Raw genomic sequence first — 18742 nt, forward strand, 5'->3', positions numbered from 1 at the left:
GCCCTAACTATACTTAAAAATAGAATACTTACCATGGATCACGTCAGATTCCTAGGACCCACCTTTCCACGCGATCTGAAGTGGTCCCCACATAAAGACTCTATCCAGAAGAAGGCCCAGCAGAGGTTATGGTTCCTGCAGCAACTCAGAATTTACAACCTGATCTCTGAGACCATGGTTTTATGCAAAAAAACTTTTGATTTACTCTTTTCTGGGCTGGAGGAACAGGGGGTGATCGTGGTGCAACGATAAGGTTACATCACTCTGCAGAAAATTGGAGAGGTACCTGGGATAGAATCTTTCCATTGTGGAATAGGAAAGGTAGAGAGTGAGCAGGCGGCAGAGTAACAGGTAAGTAGCAGGTAACAGCTGCAAACAATTCTTTTTTCCACAGAGTTACTAAGAGGCAAAGACAAAGCAACATTCACAAGAACTTCTTACTGTCTTTCTAGTGACTTCAGCAAACGTCAGAGAGCCTGATCATTATCACTGAAGCAACAATGATCTGACTGGACTACGAAAGACTACAAACGAAAAACAGAAGAGAACCACAACAAGTCCTGGACAAATATGTTTAATTGGCATAAATGTAAGAAATTCCTATCAGTATTATGAAGAAAGCATCTTTTAAATAAAGTTGTAAAACTTTTAAAATTTCTTTTTCAAGAACCTGCAGGTTTGTTTTATTATGTGTTTAGTACATGATACATATTAAATCCCCTGTGATTTTCCAAAGCTGTGAGCTTTCATTCCAGATCAATGATTGGCTGGTTTGAAATCCCAGCTCACGTGTTGCTGTTATCTGTACCTGATAGAGGAGAGAGGAGAACAGAGACCAGATACAGTGAGCGACTAGGCTTCACTTAGGTCTCTCAATCACAATGAATAATGTTTCTGTAATAACAATGTTTTTTCTTTCAGGTTTCAATGAAACAGTCAGTCACAGGTTTGTTCTCTTTTTCCTCAGTTTGTTTTGCTACTGCATCATTTGCCTGCTAAATGTTTCTCTCATTGTGATCATCATCTTGGACAGCAACCTCCATGAATCAATGTATATTCTGCTCTGTGTCTTTTGCATCAATGCACTTTATGGAACAGCAGGTTTCTTTCCCAAATTTCTCTGGGATCTCCTCTCTGATGTTCATCTCATTTCATATTATGGTTGCCTTATTCAGACTAAGGTGATTTATTCTTTTCTCTGCGGCGAACTCTCAATTCTTGCACTCATGGCATATGACAGATATGTGGCCATATGTCAGCCACTGAAGTACCACTCTATCATGTCAAAGCAAAGAGTCATAAGGTTTGCATGCTTTTTGTGGTTCACAAATTTCTGCATTATGGCTGTGAATGCCTTTCTAACATCCAGACTGAAGTTATGCAGCCCGTATCTTTCCACACTCTTCTGTGTGAACTGGATTATTGTTCAACTCGCTTGTTTTCCAGCACAAACTATAGTTAATGGCATATTTGCAAATATTACAATAATTATTTATTTGCTTCATGGTGTTTTTATAGTTTGGTCCTATATGTATATCATTCAAACATGTGTAAAGTCTATAGAAAACAGAGCAAAGTTCATGCAAACATGTGTCCCACATCTCATCTCATTATTTACTTTTGTTGTGGCAGTACTTACTGATGTTATAAGTATGCGACTGGGTTCGAAAGAGTTGCATCGGACCCTTCAAAACTTTGTAGTAATAGAATTTCTTGTCATTCCTCCTATTATGAATCCTCTGATGTACGGTTTCAAACTGACCAAAATCCGAAAAAAAATTTATAGTGTTGTTATTTTAAAAGGAACTATTTTTTGTTTTATTCGATCAGAAAATAGTTTCACACACAGCTAAGTGTCACACCCATTGTTTGACATCCATTTTAAAATAAGTCCAAAAAAATGTTTAATTTTTACTGAAATTTGTGTTTTATTTGGAGTTGTCTGAAAACATGTCTATTGATGTGAGCGGATATGATGTTTTATTATTTATCTGCATTTCCCAGATGATTTACATTTTGTAGATGTCTTTGCACTAAATGTATTTTTGATGGTCACCTGCCTAATTAACAAAAAAACACTGATATGTAGAAAGGCTGTAAATTTCAGTCTTCCTTCTCATTACTGTTCAAGGAAATAACAGGCACCGTGGAGACTGCACATGTGAAAAGGATTAAAAGACAAACTGTTTTAGATGTGGCAGCACTATCAGAGTGTCAATCTATTTTGATATTATGCTGTCTTATAAATCTGATCCACAACCACATGGATGTGAAGCAGTTTTAGTAGTTTTCTCAGTTTTATCCTCTTTATCCTTAACACTTATTGAAACAGTCAGAGGTTTTAGCAACTGGACCAGTTTTAGAATTTCTGCTTAATCAAACATGAAAGTCTGTTCTTACTTAACACTTGTACAATTAAATGGCTTTTCCATTGTTTGAAGGATTGAAAGTTAAAGCTGAATATTTACAGTGCAAATCAGTTTTTCTACATTACAATGTGTTTGTTTTTACTGTATTAAGTAAAAGAAATGAGAAATCTGTTAAACAGTAAGAAATAAATGTGTACAATTGTAAAAAAAAAAAAAAAAAAAATTCTGGTAGCTCATTTCCCAGCAGCAGGTGAGGCCAAGAAGCACCACATACCACACACAAACTACCAGCAAAGGCCTCCCCAATAGGCGTGTTCTCTCCCTGCTGTTCTTGACCCTCTAAACTGATTGACTAGAATGCCTTTTATTGTCACTATACACATGTACAAAGAGATTCAGAGCATCTCATACCCAGTGCAGACATGTGGGAAAAGAAGAAAGGGGGGTGAGGTGCACAGTTCCGTGGCACTGTATACATATGAGCAGGTCAATATCAAAAAATGTCAAATATACAAATACTGAAAAAAAATAAATAAGTCTATTTTTACAGTGGGGTATTTGACATAAATTGAATATTGCACAGTAGTGGTAGTTTTTGTATATTCTGTGTATAGAGGAGAGGCTTGAATTGGGGGGTGAAACTGTGTCGTCGGTTCGTGTGTGAGTTCAGGGTACTCATGGCTTTTGCAAAGGAACTGTTTCTTTCTTTTTTTTTCTTTTTTTTTTTTGTGTCCCGTTTGGATCTTTAGCCATCAGAATTGTTCTCTTAAGGCCAAGAAAGATGCCAAGCGGATTTATTTTACCAAGTGGATCATCATGGCCTTGCCATATTGGTCCATTTGATTGACCTTTATTATAATTATGAATTTATTTTATTTTCAGTTGCTACAAACGGGACAGACATGATTGTGGGATAGGACAGGGAGAGAGAATGAAAGAAAGAGAGGGAGAGAAAGAAAACCAAAGGGGAGAAGAGACGGTGAGAAGGGGGGGAAGAAAGAAAAAACAAAAAAAAACAAAAAAAACAAAACACCTGGGTCACCTGTATGGAGAAAAAAAACAGAAGAGAAAGCAAACAACAAAGAGCAACATAATAAAAAAAAACGGCACCATCACAATAAACTAGCTAGCAGTAGATATCAGTAGATTCTAAATAATAAACGATATTGTGCAGCACGCAAAATAGACAGCGCACAATGTGCTTTGAGGCAGCAGCCAAGAAAGCTGTAGTCCGCGTCTGTGAATACCCGTGTGTACACCTGTGTGCATACCTGTGTGGATCAGCATGCTTGCATTCCAAAGGTTTCTCCATGTAACGATCTGCTAGGGAGTGTGGGGAGCCACAGCCCCGTCCTCCAGGGTATGAGGCAGGTATGGAGGAGATCAAAACTCCAGACATCCAGAGGCCCCCAGAACACAAGAGACCAAGGAAGACCAACAGAGGGGCAGCCGCGCCACTGTCCCAGTAAGAGCTGAGGAGAGTCCCAGATGAGGGTTCACTCAGCAGCCGCGGAGCAGAAGCCAGGGGGAGTTGCAGTGACGCGCCCATGAGCTCCGCCGGCAGCCAGCTGTGCCTGAGTGACCGAGCCCCAGGCCGAGAGGCCGGGGGTACCCCACCTCCGAAGTGGCCCGAGCGAGCCCCAGGCTCCAGGCCCCGATAAGCGGCCGCCAAGGAGTGAGCCGGTGTGTACCCGGACGCCCACCCCCAGACACAAAGAACCACCAACGCACCGACACCTGAGGGAGTCCGCCACCGGCAGGGGAAGTGGTGGTGGGTGGAGATAGGCCTCCAAACCTTGGAGGGCCTGAGATGTCCCCAGAGAGGTGGCGTCTGATACCCAACCTGACATATAGACACAGACATACAGGCACACACAGACACAAACATCCATTCCCACCCTCATGCTCTCATATGCACTTACTCCACACTCAACCAACGTGGAGACAGACATAAAGAGACGCTGTACACACGATCACACTCCCCAAGTGTACTCTACGAACCGGGTCTAGGTACCCTTGCCCCTGGAGGGGGGAACTGCACCCAGACCCAGGTGGTGTTACCCTTTTCCCTGCGGTGGGGAGAGGCAGACCGCCCCGACTCCGCAGCAGCAGGGAGGCCCCACACTCCAGACCGCAGTTGGACGGCCAACTCCTCCTAGCCCCCCCGCTCCAGCAGGCCGCAGAGAACTGGGTGAGAGAAGACTCCAAACCTCCCTCCACCCGCTCATTGTAGTGTTGATGCATGTGTGTTCTAAGGTGCAATTAAAACCCAGGAGGGCATGGAGCTACCTGCCAGAGAGCAGCAGGTAAGCGCATAGTCCCTCCTGCTAGCCCTCAATGTCTACGTGTATTCAAAATTGAGAGGTGGGCAACGACGCCAGGGGTGAGGTATACACCCTGATGGTAATTTGGACTCCGTGTATCGTGCCCACCCCCAAGATCCTATATGTATGTGTAATGAGAGTGTGAGTAATGTGAATGTCTAAGTTGTGGGATAAAATTGAGGCAGAGGCAGCCAGAAGGGGACAGAGGGGGGGGGGGGGGGGGGGTAGCCTCCTCTGCACCCTGGTGACATACCCCTACTCCAAGGCCCTGCATGTGTGGGTGGTTGTGGTGGAGCGGAAAGAGGGAGGCAACTGGAGATGGGGAGGGAAGGAAGTAAGGGGCAGATGACCCCTCCCTGGGGCCAGCTCCCCCGCTGACCCCAGTAGGCACTCCCATACTCCACGACCCGCCAGGGAAAGGGGGCCCAGGCCCATCCAGACCGGGGCCCAGGAACTGTTTCTAAGTCTGTCAGTGTTTGTGCTGATGCACCTGTAGCGCTTCCCTGAGGGAAGCAGGTCGAACAGGTCAAAACCTGGGTGGGAGCTGCCCTTGATGATGTTTGTTGCTCTGTTGAGGCAGCGGGTGAAATAAATGTCTGACAAGGAGGGGAGAGGGCAGCCAATAATCTTCTGTGCTGCCGTGATTACACTGTGAAGCTTCACTCTGTTCCCATCTGGTCAGCTGCCGTACCTTACTTTGATGCAGTATGTCAGCAGGCTGTCAATGGACGAACAGTTGGACCCTCTCCAACCATCACTGTTGATGTATCGGGGGCCTAAGTCAGTGCTGTGCCACCTGAAGTCGACAATGATCTCTTTGGTTTCCATAGTGGTCAGTGCTAGTTTTTTTTTTCTCTGAACACTATGATGTCAACTTCAGGACTTCCTCTCTGTAGTCTGCCTCTTCTCCCTTTGAGATAAATCTGACTAATGTGGTGTCTTCAGCAAACTTGATGATGATGTTGTTGTTGTGGGTCGAACTGCAGTCTTAGGTCTAGAGACAATACAGGAGGGGGCTCAGCACACAGCCTTGTGGGGAGCCAGTGCTCAGCATGCGAGTGGAGGAGAGATGGGGGCCAAGTCTTACAGTCTGGGGCCGGTTGGTGAGAAAGTCAAAAGCCAAGAGTGACCAGTTTGGTGAAGAGGATATCCAGGATGATTGTATAGAAAGCTGAGCTGTAATCCACAAAGAGCATCCATCCATCCATCTGCTTATCCGGGGCCGGGTCACAGGGGCCGCAGCCCTAGCAGAGAAGCCCAGACCACCCTCTCCTCAGCCACCTCCTCAAACTTGTCTGGGGGAACACCAAGGCATTCCCAAGCCAGCTGAGAGATAAAATCTCTCTAGTGTGTCCCAGGTCTGCCCCGGGGCCTCCTCCTGGTGGGACATGCCCGAAACACCTCATTCAGGAGACGCCCAGGATGCCCGAACAACCTCAACTGGCTCTATTTAATATGGAGGAGCAGCTGCTCTACTCTGAGCCCCTCCCGGAAGACTGAACTTCTCACCCTATCTCTAAGGGAGAGGCCAGCCACCCTTCAGAGGAAGCCCATTTCTGCCGCTTGTATCCGCAATCTCGTTCTTTCGGTCACTACCCACAGCTCATGACTATAGTGGAGGGGAGGGACGTAGATCGACCAGTAACTTGAGAGCTTCGCTTTTACACTCAGCTCTCTCTTCACCACAACACAATGGTATATCGTCCATATTACTGCAGCCACAGCACCAATCCGTCTGTCGATCTCCCGTCTCTCGTCACTCATGAACAAGACCCCGAGATACTTAAACTTGGGGCAGGAACTCGTCCCTGACCTGAAGTGGGCCCTCCACCCTTTTCCGGCTGAGGATCATGGCCTCAGATTTGGAGGTGCTGATTCTCATTGCCACTGCTTCACACTCAGCTGTGAACCATTCCAAAGCGAGCAGAAGGCCATTACCTGATGAAGCCAACAGAACCACAAACTAGAGAAGAGATTCTGACAAACCCCACAAAGAGCTTTCTGACGTAGCTTTGCCGCTGCTCCAGGTGGCTCAGCACAGAGTGGAGAGCTATGTTGATGGCATCTTCTATGGATCTGTTCGCATGATTTGCAAACTGGTAATACTTGGTCTGATCCACAATGAAGACAAGTCCACGTACAGACAGGAGGTGGACCAGCTGTTCCACTGTTGCAGTCAGAACCATCCGGACCAAACTGTGGAGGTGACAGTGAACCTTCAGACTCACCCTAACTATCCTTTAAAATAGAGTACTTACCGTGGATGACTTCAGATTCCTAGGATCCACCTTTCCACACGATCTGAAGTGGTCCCCACATATAGACTCTATCCAGAAGAAGGCCCAGCAGAGGTTGTGGTTCCTGCAGCAACTCAGAATTTACAACCTGATCTCTGAGACCATGGTTTTACACAAAAAAACCTTTGATTTACTCTTTTCTGTGCTGGAGGAAAAGGGGGTGATCGTGGTGCAACGATAAGGTTACACCACTCTGCAGAAAATTGGAGAGGTACCTGGGATGGATTCTTTCCATTGTGGAATAGGAAAAGTTGAGAGTGAGCAGGCGGCAGAGTAACAGGTAAGTAGAAGGTAACAGGTGCAAACAAGTCTTTTTTTCCACAAAGTTACTAAGAGGCAAAGACAAAGCAACATTCACAAGAACTTCTTACTGTCTTACTAGTGACTTCAGCAAACGTCAGAGAGCCTGATCATTATCACTGAAGCAACAATGATCTGACTGGACTACGAAAGACTACAAACGAAAAACAGAAGAAAACCACAACAAGCCCTGGACAATTATGTTTAATTGGCATAAATGTAAGAAATTCCTAACAGTATTATGAAGAAAGCATTTTTTAAATAAAGTTGTAAAACTTTTTAATATTTCTTTTTCAAGAACCTGCAGGTTTGTTTTATTATGTGTTTAGTACATGATACATATTAAATCCCCTGTGATCTTCCAAAGCTGTGAGCTTTCATTCCAGATCAATGATTGGCTGGTTTGAAATCCCAGCTCACGTGTTGCTGTTATCTGTACCTGATAGAGGAGAGAGGAGAACAGAGACCAGATACAGTGAGCGACTAGGCTTCACTTAGATCTCTCAATCACAATGAATAATGTTTCTGTAATAACAACGTTTTTTCTTTCAGGTTTCAATGAAACAGTCAGTCACAGGTTTGTTCTCTTTTTCCTCAGTTTGTTGTGTTACTGCATCATTTGCCTCGTCAATGTTTCTCTCATTGTGATCATCATCTTGGACAGCAACCTCCATGAATCAATGTATATTCTGCTCTGTGTCTTTTGCATCAATGCACTTTATGGAACAGCAGGTTTCTACCCTAAATTTCTCTGGGATCTCCTCTCTGATGTTCATCTCATCTCATATTACGGTTGCCTTATTCAGACTAAGGTGATTTATTCTTTTGTCTGCGGCGAATTGTCGATTCTTGCACTCATGGCATATGACAGATATGTGGCCATATGTCAGCCACTGAAGTACCACTCTATCATGACAAAGCAAAGAGTCATTAGGTTTGCTTGTTTTTTGTGGTTCACAACTTTCTGCATTGTGGCTGTGAATGCCTTTCTAACATCCAGACTGAAGTTATGCAGCCCGTATATTTCCACACTCTTCTGTGTGAACTGGATTATTGTTCAACTCGCTTGTTTTCCAGCACAAACTGCAATCAATGCTATATCTGCAAATATTACAATAATTATTTATTTGCTTCATGGTGTTTTTATAGTTTGGTCCTATATGTATATCATTCAAACATGTGTAAAGTCTATAGAAAACAGGGCAAAGTTCATGCAAACATGTGTCCCACATCTCGTCTCATTATTTACTTTTGTTGTGGCAGTACTTACTGATATTATAAGTATGCGACTGGGTTCGAAAGAGTTGCCTCAGTCCCTTCAAAACTTTGTAGCATTAGAGTTTCTTGTCATTCCTCCTATTATGAATCCTCTAATTTACGGTTTCAAACTGACCAAAATTCGAAAACGATTTTATAGTGTTGTTATTTTAAAAGTAACTAAATTTTGTTTTATTCGATCAGAAAATAGTTTCACACACAGCTAAGTGTCACACCCATTGTTTGACATCCATTTTAAAATAAGTCCAAAAAAATGTTTAATTTTTACTGAAATTTGTGTTTTATTTGGAGTTGTCTGAAAACATGTCTATTGATGTGAGCGGATATGACGTTTTATTATTTATCTGCAGATGATTTACATTTTGTAGATGTCTTTGCACTAAATGTATTTTTGATGGTCACCTGCCTAATTACCAAAAAAACACTGATATGTAGAAAGGCTTTAAATTTCACTCTCTTTCTTCTCATTACTGTTCAAGGAAATAACAGGCACCATGGAGACTGCACATGTGAAAAGGATTAAAAGACAAACTGTTTTAGATGTGGCAGCACTATCAGAGTGTCAATCTATTTTGATATTATGCTGTCTTATAAATCTGATCCACAACCACATGGATGTGAAGCAGTTTTAGTAGTTTTCTCAGTTTTATCCTCTTTTTCTTTAACACTTATTGAAACAGTCAGAGGTTTTAGCAACTGGACCAGTTTTAGAATTTCTGCTTAATCAAACATGAAAGTCTGTTTTTACTTAACACTTGTACAATTAAATGGCTTTTCCATTATTTGAAGGATTGAAAGTTGAAGCTAAAGATGTACAGTGCAAATCAGTTTTTCTACATGACAAAATGTTTCTTTTTACTGTATTAAGTAAAAAGAGATGAGAAATCTGTTAAACAGTAAGAAATAGTATTGCTGTACAATTGCAAAAAGAAAAGATCTGGTAGCTCATTTCTCAGCAGCAGGTGAGGCCAAGAAGCACCACATCCCACACACAAACTACCAGCAAAGGCCTCCCCAATAGGCGTGTTCTCTCCCTGCTGTTCTTGACCTTCTAAACTGACACTGTCACGGTCTGCCGGGGCAAGCCGTGTGGGAATTATTTAGGACCAGGAAGCGGCAGCTCGGGTGCACCTGAGTTTAATGACAAGAGAAAATACAAACAGCAAACGGTGCGGGTGGACATGAAACTGGAAAACCTAAACTGGGCAAAACTAACAAAACAAACCAGAAATGACGATGCAGGGAGGTCAGGGGAAATACACGGGGAAATACACGGGAGAGACAGAGAGACACAGAGAGACACAGAGAGACCGTGGGAAACAACACAGACGAACCAGCAATGAGGACGGGTGAACACACACTACAGTATAAATACACATACCAGTAATCAGGGGATGGGAAACAGGAGGGAAACATATCTGGGGGACATAACAGCTGACGAGGTAAGTGTAACCCATATTTGAGTATGGCTTAACTAGAATACACCAGAATAAAAGAATCATTAATCTAAACAGCACACTTCATTTGTAATGAATAAACCATAGGTGCAGCCGTTAAGGAGTTAACTGTTCTGGTTTAGACACGTGCTACTCTAGGCCAATGAGCTGCTGAAACGTGGTACAGGCTCCGCCTGCCGCCCCTGCCTAGGAGGACACAGATTTTTCTTTTCTCTCTTCCGCTCGCGAACCTTCCATGAGCAAGCTAGTGAGGAAACGAGACACGGCGATTTACTGAGACGAGGTATGAAAAAGAGTAATATAGACGGAGAGCTAGCACTCACTGTTTACGAAAGATTGTTTTACTGTATGTATATTGCTAAGACGAGTAATTAGCTGGTTCTTTTTACATTGCTTAGTCGAGAAAGGTCGGGAGTTAGAGACGACGCCATTTCATCGGTCGTGCGCCATCTCGCGCTGCTCCGTCTTTCTAATTCTGAGATCGGTGAGCAAAGTGTTTTACTTGTTCATTATTTATCTGTGTTTCATGAATGCCTTGCAAGTAAAATGTTCCAGTGTTTAATGATAATTGTTTAGGAATGTTCTGTAGGAAACTTTGTTCAATTTACTGAAACCCAGCAGTTGAAGTGAATGTGTGAATTGTGATTTTATGAGGAACTTAATATGTCCCATGACACTGTCGTTGACAGGTCAGGTTTTTTTTCTTTTGTTTGGTTTTGGGGGTTTTTTTTTTTTTGTTTCTTTGGTTTGTATCTTCCTGGTGCATTCCAACGGATCCTGAAATTGATGGCGAGCCAACCCCGTTGAAGGACCAAATGACTTTGTTCTGTCCTGCACATCAGAGTGTGGTAGGCCAGATGCAACAAAACAGAAACACACCACGCCATTTTGTACTCGTAGTCCCCCTTCTTCACACACATCCCCCTGGACTCACGGGCGGGTGGTTTTAAGGACTCGTTTTACGGACTCTGTACATTCCATGAATGTGAACAAAAGTGAGTGTGAGCGGTTGGAAATAACCCTCCAGCTGATTAACTGTTGCTATTTGTTAACGAAGTCTGTGAAAATGCAAATAAGTGTTAACATTTATATGCTGATGATTGAAATTGTGGTTCATTGTTGGATGTGAACTGTACCTCTAGAAAGGGTGCACCCAGGTAAGATTTCTTTTTTTCCATCAAGTGATCACTGTGATTTTGCCAAAAGGTATTATTAAGAGAGTACTGGTACCGAAAGGGAATAATTTCATTTGTAAGTGTTTTGTATGTTTGTCATAATGTCCTGTTATTTCTAATTGAAAAGAAAAATACAATTCCGGTTATTTTTCAAAACTCGCGGTTGTCTGAGTCTCATTCAGTTCGCCTCTCCTGTACGTAGCCGAACCTACTGGTCCAAATCTTTGAGCTCTTTGATGTCAAATTTGGGTGACATACTCTTGTTTTGATCTGGGAGTATTCGAAACACGCACATGAGTGCTACATAAGGGAAACGTAAACAGAACACAGACATAAGAAAGAGACCTTCCAAGTAAAACAGGAAACACATACAGGTAATGACACAGACTCAGAAACGCAGACTGGACACAGGGATACACGGGCAGAAAGAAAAGAACACTAACCGAGGAAGAACAGAACCAAAATGACAATAATAGAAAACACAAAACGCTGGGTCAAAAGGACCCAGGTTCCTGACAGATTGACTAGAATGCCTTTTATTGTCACTATACACATGTACAAAGAGATTCAGAGCATCTCCTACCCAGTGCAGACATGTGGGGAAAGAAGAAAGGGGGGTGAGGTGCACAGTTCTGTGGCACTGTATACATATGGGCAGGTCAATATCAAATATACAAATATTGGAAAAAATAAATAGTCTATATTTACAGTGAGGTATTTTGACATAAATTAAATATTGCACAGTGGTGGTAGTGTTTGTATATTCTGTGTATAGAGGAGAGGCTTGAATTGGGGGGTGAAACTGTGTCGTCGGTTCATCTGTGAGTTCAGGGTGCTCATGGTTTTTGCAAAGGAACTGTTCCTAAGTCTGTCAGTGTTTGTGCTGATGCACCTGTAGCGCTTCCCTCATCTTCTGTGCTGCCTTGATTACACTGTGAAGCTTCACTCTGTTCCCATCTGGTCAGCTGCCGTACCTTACTTTGAGGCAGTATGTCAGCAGGCTGTCAATGGACGAGCAGTAGAAGATCAGCAGCAGGTTGGAGTCCAGTTTGTGCTTCTTGGAAAACCGGAAGGTGTGGACCCTCTCCAACCATCACTGTTGATGTATCGGGGGCCTAAGTCAGTGCTGTGCCACCTGAAGTCGACAATGATCTCTTTGGTTTCCATAGTGGTCAGTGCTAGTTTTTTCTCTGAACACCATGATGTCAACTTCAGGACTTCCTCTCTGTAGTCTGCCTCGTCTCCCTTTGAGATAAGTCTGACTAATGTGGTGTCTTCAGCAAACTTGATGATGATGTTGTTGTTGTGGGTCGAACTGCAGTCTTAGGTCTAGAGACAATACAGGAGGGGGCTCAGCACACAGCCTTGTGGGGAGCCAGTGCTCAGCATGCGAGTGGAGGAGAGATAGGGGTCAAGTCTTACAGTCTGGGGCCGGTTGGTGAGAAAGTCAAAGGCCAAGAGTGACCAGTTTGGTGAAGAGGATATCCAGGATGATTGTATAGAAAGCTGAGCTGTAATCCACAAAGATCATCCATCCATCCATCTGCTTATCCGGGGCCGGGTCACAGGGGCCGCAGCCCTAGCAGAGAAGCTCAGACCACCCTCTACTCAGCCAACTCCTCCAACTTGTCTGGGGGAACACCAAGGCATTCCCAAGCCAGCTGAGAGATAAAATCTCTCTAGCATGTCCCAGGTCTGCCTCGGGGCCTCCTCCTGGTGGGACATGCCCGAAACACCTCATTCAGGAGGTGCTCAGGATGCCTGAACAACCTCAACTGGCTCTATTCAATGTGGAGGAGCAGCTGCTCTACTCTGATCCCCTCCCGGAAGACTGAACTTCTCACCCTATCTCTAAGGGAGAGGCCAGCCACCCTTCAGAGGAAGCCCATTTCTGCCGCTTGTATCCGCAATCTCGGTCACTACCCACAGCTCATGACCATAGGGGAGGGGAAGGACGTAGATCGACCAGTAAATTAAGAGTTTCGCTTTTACACTCAGCTCTCTCTTCACCACAACACACTGGTATTGCATCCATATCACTGCAGCCGCAGCACCAATCCGTCTGTCGATCTCCCGTCTCTCGTCACTCATGAACAAGACCCCGAGATACTTAAACTTGGGGCAGGAACTCGTCCCTGACCTGAAGTTGGCCCTCCACCCTTTTCCGGCTGAGGACCATGGCCTCAGATTTGGAGGTGCTGATTCTCATTGCCACTGCTTCACACTCAGCTGTGAACCATTCCAAAGCGAGCAGAAGGCCATCACCTGATGAAGCCAACAGAACCACAAAGTGGAGATGAGATTCTGAGAACACCCACAAAGAGCTTTCTGACGTAGCTTTGCCGCTGCTCCTGGTGGCTCAGCACAGAGTGGAGAGCTACATTGATGGCATCTTCTGTGGATCTGTTCGCATGATTTGCAAACTGGTAATCACTGGTCTGATCCACAATGAAGACGAGTCCACGTACAGACAGGAGGTGGACCAGCTGTTCCACTGTTGCAGTCAGAACCATCTGGACCCGACTGTGGAGGTGACAGTGAACCTTCAGACTCACCCTAACTATCCTTAAAAATAGAGTACTTACCGTGGATCACTTCAGATTCCTAGGATCCACCTTTCCACACGATCTGAAGTGGTCCCCACATATAGACTCTATCCAGAAGAAGGCCCAGCAGAGGTTGTGGTTCCTGCAGCAACTCAGAATTTACAACCTGATCTCTGAGACCATGGTTTTACACAAAAAAAACTTTGATTTACTCTTTTCTGGGCTGGAGGAAAAGGGGGTGATCGTGGTGCAACGATAAGGTTACATCACTCTGCAGAAAATTGGAGAGGTACCTGGGATGGATTCTTTCCATTGTGGAATAGGAAAGGTAGAGAGTGAGCAGGCGGCAGAGTAACAGGTAAGTAGCAGGTAACAGGTGCAAACAATTCTTTTTTCCACAGAGTTACTAAGAGGCAAAGACAAAGCAACATTCACAAGAACTTCTTACTGTCTTACTAGTGACTTCAGCAAACGTCAGAGAGCCTGATCATTATCACTGAAGCAACAATGATCTGACTGGACTACGAAAGACTACAATGAAAAACAGAAGAAAACCACAACAAGCCCTGGACAATTATGTTTAATTGGCATAAATGTAAAAAATTCCTAACAGTATTATGAAGAAAGCATTTTTTTTAATAAAGTTGTAAAACGTTTTAATATTTCTTTTTCAAGAACCTGCAGGTTTGTTTTATTATGTGTTAAGTACATGATACATATTAAATCCCCTGTGATTTTCCAAAGCTGTGAGCTTTCATTCCAGATCAATGATTGGCTGGTTTGAAATCCCAGCTCACGTGTTGCTGTTATCTGTACCTGATAGAGGAGAGAGGAGAACAGATACAGTGAGCGACTAGGCTTCACTTAGATCTCTCAATCACAATGAATAATGTTTCTGTAATAACAATGTTTTTTCTTTCAGGTTTCAATGAAACAGTCAGTCACAGGTTTGTTCTCTTTTTCCTCAGTTTGTTGTGTTACTGCATCATTTGCCTCGTCAATGTTTCTCTCATTGTGATCATCATCTTGGACAGCAACCTCCATGAATCAATGTATATTCTGCTCTGTGTCTTTTGCATCAATGCACTTTATGGAACAGCAGGTTTCTACCCTAAATTTCTCTGGGATCTCCTCTCTGATGTTCATCTCATCTCATATTACGGTTGCCTTATTCAGACTCAGGTGATTTATTCTTTTGTCTGTGGTGAACTGTCGATTCTTGCACTCATGGCATATGACAGATATGTGGCCATATGTCAGCCACTGAAGTACCACTCTATCATGACAAAGCAAAGAGTCATAAGGTTTGCATGTTTTTTGTGGTTAACAACTTTCTGCATTATGGCTGTGCATGCTTTTCTAACATCCAGACTGAAGTTATGCAGCCCGTATCTTTCCAGACTCTTCTGTATGAACTGGAGTATTGTCCAACTCGCTTGTTTTCCAGCACAAACTATAGTTAATGGAATATTTGCAAATATTATAATAATTATTTATTTGCTTCATGGTGTTTTTATAGTTTGGTCCTATATGTATATCATTCAAACATGTGTAAAGTCTATAGAAAACAGAGCAAAGTTCATGCAAACATGTGTCCCACATCTCGTCTCATTATTTACTTTTGTTGTGGCAGTACTTACTGATATTATAAGTCTGCGACTGGGTTCGAAAGAGTTGCCTCAGACCCTTCAAAACTTTGTAGCATTAGAGTTTCTTGTCATTCCTCCTATTATGAATCCTCTGATTTACGGTTTCAAACTGACCAAAATCCGAAAAAAATTGTATAGTGTTGTTATTTTAAAAAGAACTAAATTTTGTTTTATTCGATCAGAAAATAGTTTCACACACAGCTAAGTGTCACACCCATTGTTTGACATCCATTTTAAAATAAGTCCAAAAAAATGTTTAATTTTTACTGAAATTTGTGTTTTATTTGGAGTTGTCTGAAAACATGTCTATTGATGTGAGCGGATATGACGTTTTATTATTTATCTGCATTTCCCAGATGATTTACATTTTGTATATGTCTTTGCACTAAATGTATTTTTGATGGTCACCTGCCTAATTACCAAAAAAACACTGATATGTAGGAAGGCTGTAAATTTCACTCTCTTTCTTCTCATTACCGTTCAAGGAAATAACAGGCACCGTGGAGACTGCACATGTGAAAAGGATTAAAAGACAAACTGTTTTAGATGTGGCAGCACTATCAGAGTGTCAATCTATTTTGATATTATGCTGTCTTATAAATCTGATCCACAACCACATGGATGTGAAGCAGTTTTAGTAGTTTTCTCAGTTTTATCCTCTTTTTCTTTAACACTTATTGAAACAGTCAGAGGTTTTAGCAACTGGACCAGTTTTAGAATTTCTGCTTAATCAAACATGAAAGTCTGTTTTTACTTAACACTTGTACAATTAAATGGCTTTTCCATTGTTTGAAGGATTGAAAGTTGAAGCTAAAGATGTACAGTGCAAATCAGTTTTTCTACATGACAAAATTTAGAAATCTGTTAAATAGTAAGAAATAAATGTGTAAAATTTGCAAAAAAAAAAATTTCTGGTAGCTCATTTCCCAGCAGTAGGTGAGTCCAAGAAGCTCCACATCCCACACACAAACTACCCTCACCAGCCTCCCCCACAGGTGTGTTCTCTCCCTGCTGTTCTTGTCCCATATGTGAAACTCCTTAAGTTCGCTGATGACACCACCATCATTGGTCTGATCCTTAAGTCAGATTTTTCTGATGCTTAACAATACAGTAGCTACTGTGGTTCCCTTCAGATTCCTAGGATCCACCTTTCCACACGATCTGAAGTGATCCTTGCATATAAACTCTTTCCAGAAGAAGGCCCTAAGTTGCCTCAGGAACTACAACCTGCCACAGGAGCTGCTGGTCATCTTCCATATTGCTATCATGTAGTCTGTTCTGTGGACATCAGTCACTGGGCCAGACTGCAACAGGCAATCAGATCTGCAGAGCTGATCATCAGTGCTGATCTTGCCTCCATCCAGGACCTGTAGAGGTCCAGTGTTAGGAAATCTCTGCAGACCGCTCACGTCCCGGACACGAACTGTTCAAACTGCTGCATTCAGGAGGCTCTGCCGCTGTTTAGTAAAACAAGCCACGCAAAGACAGTTTCTTCAAGCAGGCTGTTACTCTGAACACTGTGATATAACCCACTGTTACATCCCTCAGGCCATATGCACATTGCACAGCTCAGTTTCGCACTTATAGTTAGTATAGTTTTCTAAGGCTTTCTGTAACTTGTTTTTTCTTACTTTGCTGGGCCAAATTCGGCTCCTGGGCCTTGTTGACACCTCTAGTGTAATTAGTTAGAAAGTTGGAATATTTCGTGTATATCTAAGATTACTTCCATTTCCAAGATTTTTGCACTAAATGTATTTTTGAAGGTCAAAATAAATGTAAACCCACAACTGTCCTGTCTTCTCATTACACTTGGCAAGTCTGGTTAGTTGAAAGGGTTTTTTTTTTATATTTTACCTGTTCGGGTTCATTTGCAGTGTCCAGTGTGCAAAAAAAGAAAAAAACATTAATTAAATGTGTTAAACCAAAAGCAATGAGTCTGTTTTAAAATGTAAGGAGTGAAAAAGACAGATATTTGCGTTCAAATGTAGGGAAGAAAAGTAAAAAGATGTAGATACCTGTAAATTCTAGAGTAGCAAAGTATTTCTGCTTTATTAGTTCCAACCTCTTTTCTGTGCTGTGCCTTTGTTACACTGTAAAAAAAATTGTAATATAAAATATTTTACTGTGTATTTTACAGTTTTGTACTGTTTTTCCAGAATATCATTAAATTCACATAAATAGACTGTGATTTTACATTTCAAATGTAAATTAACGTAAAATCACTGTAAATGTAATAAAACATAATTTTCTTACATGAGCATATTTAGATTGTTAAAATACATTCACAAATGTATCATAATTTCATAAATATCTGTCCATTATTTGAAAGATTGAACTGTTAAATTCAAATGTAATGCTATGGAAAATATATAAAATGATTCTTATAAACTTTTTTTTACATCAAATGACAATTATTATTATTGTTGTTTAGGGCGATCGTGGCTCAAGAGTTGGCAATTCGCCTTGTACTCAGAAGGTTGCCGGTTCGAGCCCTGGCTCGGACACTCTCGGTCTTTGTGTCCTTGGACAAGACACTTCACCCAGTGGCGGTCCTAGCCTGTTTGGCGCCCCGGGTGAACACTCCCTCTGGCGCCCCACACACATAAAACATATTAAGGATTATACATTAACATAAAACTGTTGTCGGAACCATACTGAATTTCGCCAGAGAAACACACACACATATAAAGAGAGAGAGTATGCATTGAATGCAAACAGCTACCAAACAGCCATCATAATTTGTCATACAATGAGAACAGGACAAATTGAAAATGACTAATTAACATTAAAATCTGTAACATAATGTACTGTTTGGAGTTTAGTCTGTTACTGTTACTATTTTTACCATTTCTTTTTGGAGCAACTGTAATCCACATTATTTCCTTAGGGATTAATAAACTATTCTGATTCTGACTCTGATTGTTTCAGGATGACCTGCCATTATCCAACGACACATCTGCTTACCTGCATCTTTTGCTCGTTTCTCCTCCTCTTCTTTTCTCTTTTTTCTAAACTGAGCACCTGATGGCTTTGAACTTTTCTTGTCCATCTTCCACTGGTTTTCATTTTGCACTCCAGTATGAACACAAACCCCTCAACCCGAGGATCACCACAACATAACCTAATAGACCTACACCTTAGTTCACAGATTCACTTTGTCCACAGTTTATTTCTGGGATTTCACACAACCCAGGATTCAAATCATGAATACATAATGGGCTTGGATTTACATCATTATGAATGAAATGTGCTCTATTTGGAAGCAGCTGGTCCTCTCCCCTTTTGACGGGCTGTGTGTGAGACTTTAAATCATCAAACTGTAAATTATAAATTTTCAATTGTTATTG

The 18742-nt window shown here is 42.3% G+C and overlaps 3 protein-coding genes across 3 annotated transcripts; all 3 read left to right on the forward strand.

The window, feature by feature from the left end:
• Positions 1–881: 881 nt before the first annotated feature.
• On the forward strand, positions 882–5473 carry LOC309690388 (olfactory receptor 2K2-like; the record flags this gene model as incomplete). Its single annotated transcript, XM_082507422.1, has 2 exons — positions 882–1785; positions 5376–5473. 2 exons carry the CDS (start codon positions 882–884, stop codon positions 5471–5473), a joined length of 1002 nt encoding a protein of 333 aa, XP_082363548.1.
• Positions 5474–7802: 2329 nt separating this feature from the next.
• Positions 7803–9091, forward strand: LOC309690389 (olfactory receptor 52D1-like; the record flags this gene model as incomplete). The annotated part of the gene is made up of 2 exons (XM_082507423.1): positions 7803–8706; positions 9048–9091. 2 exons carry the CDS (start codon positions 7803–7805, stop codon positions 9089–9091), a joined length of 948 nt encoding a protein of 315 aa, XP_082363549.1.
• A 5537-nt stretch (positions 9092–14628) lies between these two features.
• On the forward strand, positions 14629–16768 carry LOC309690391 (olfactory receptor 2K2-like; the record flags this gene model as incomplete). Its single annotated transcript, XM_082507425.1, has 2 exons — positions 14629–15527; positions 16687–16768. The coding sequence occupies 2 exons, from the start codon at positions 14629–14631 to the stop codon at positions 16766–16768; spliced, it is 981 nt and encodes a 326-aa protein (XP_082363551.1).
• Positions 16769–18742: the final 1974 nt, after the last annotated feature.

This window comes from Aulonocara stuartgranti (assembly GCF_965226115.1).
Source record: "Aulonocara stuartgranti genome assembly, chromosome: 16".
In the NCBI taxonomy this organism is placed as follows: Eukaryota; Metazoa; Chordata; class Actinopteri; order Cichliformes; family Cichlidae; genus Aulonocara; species Aulonocara stuartgranti.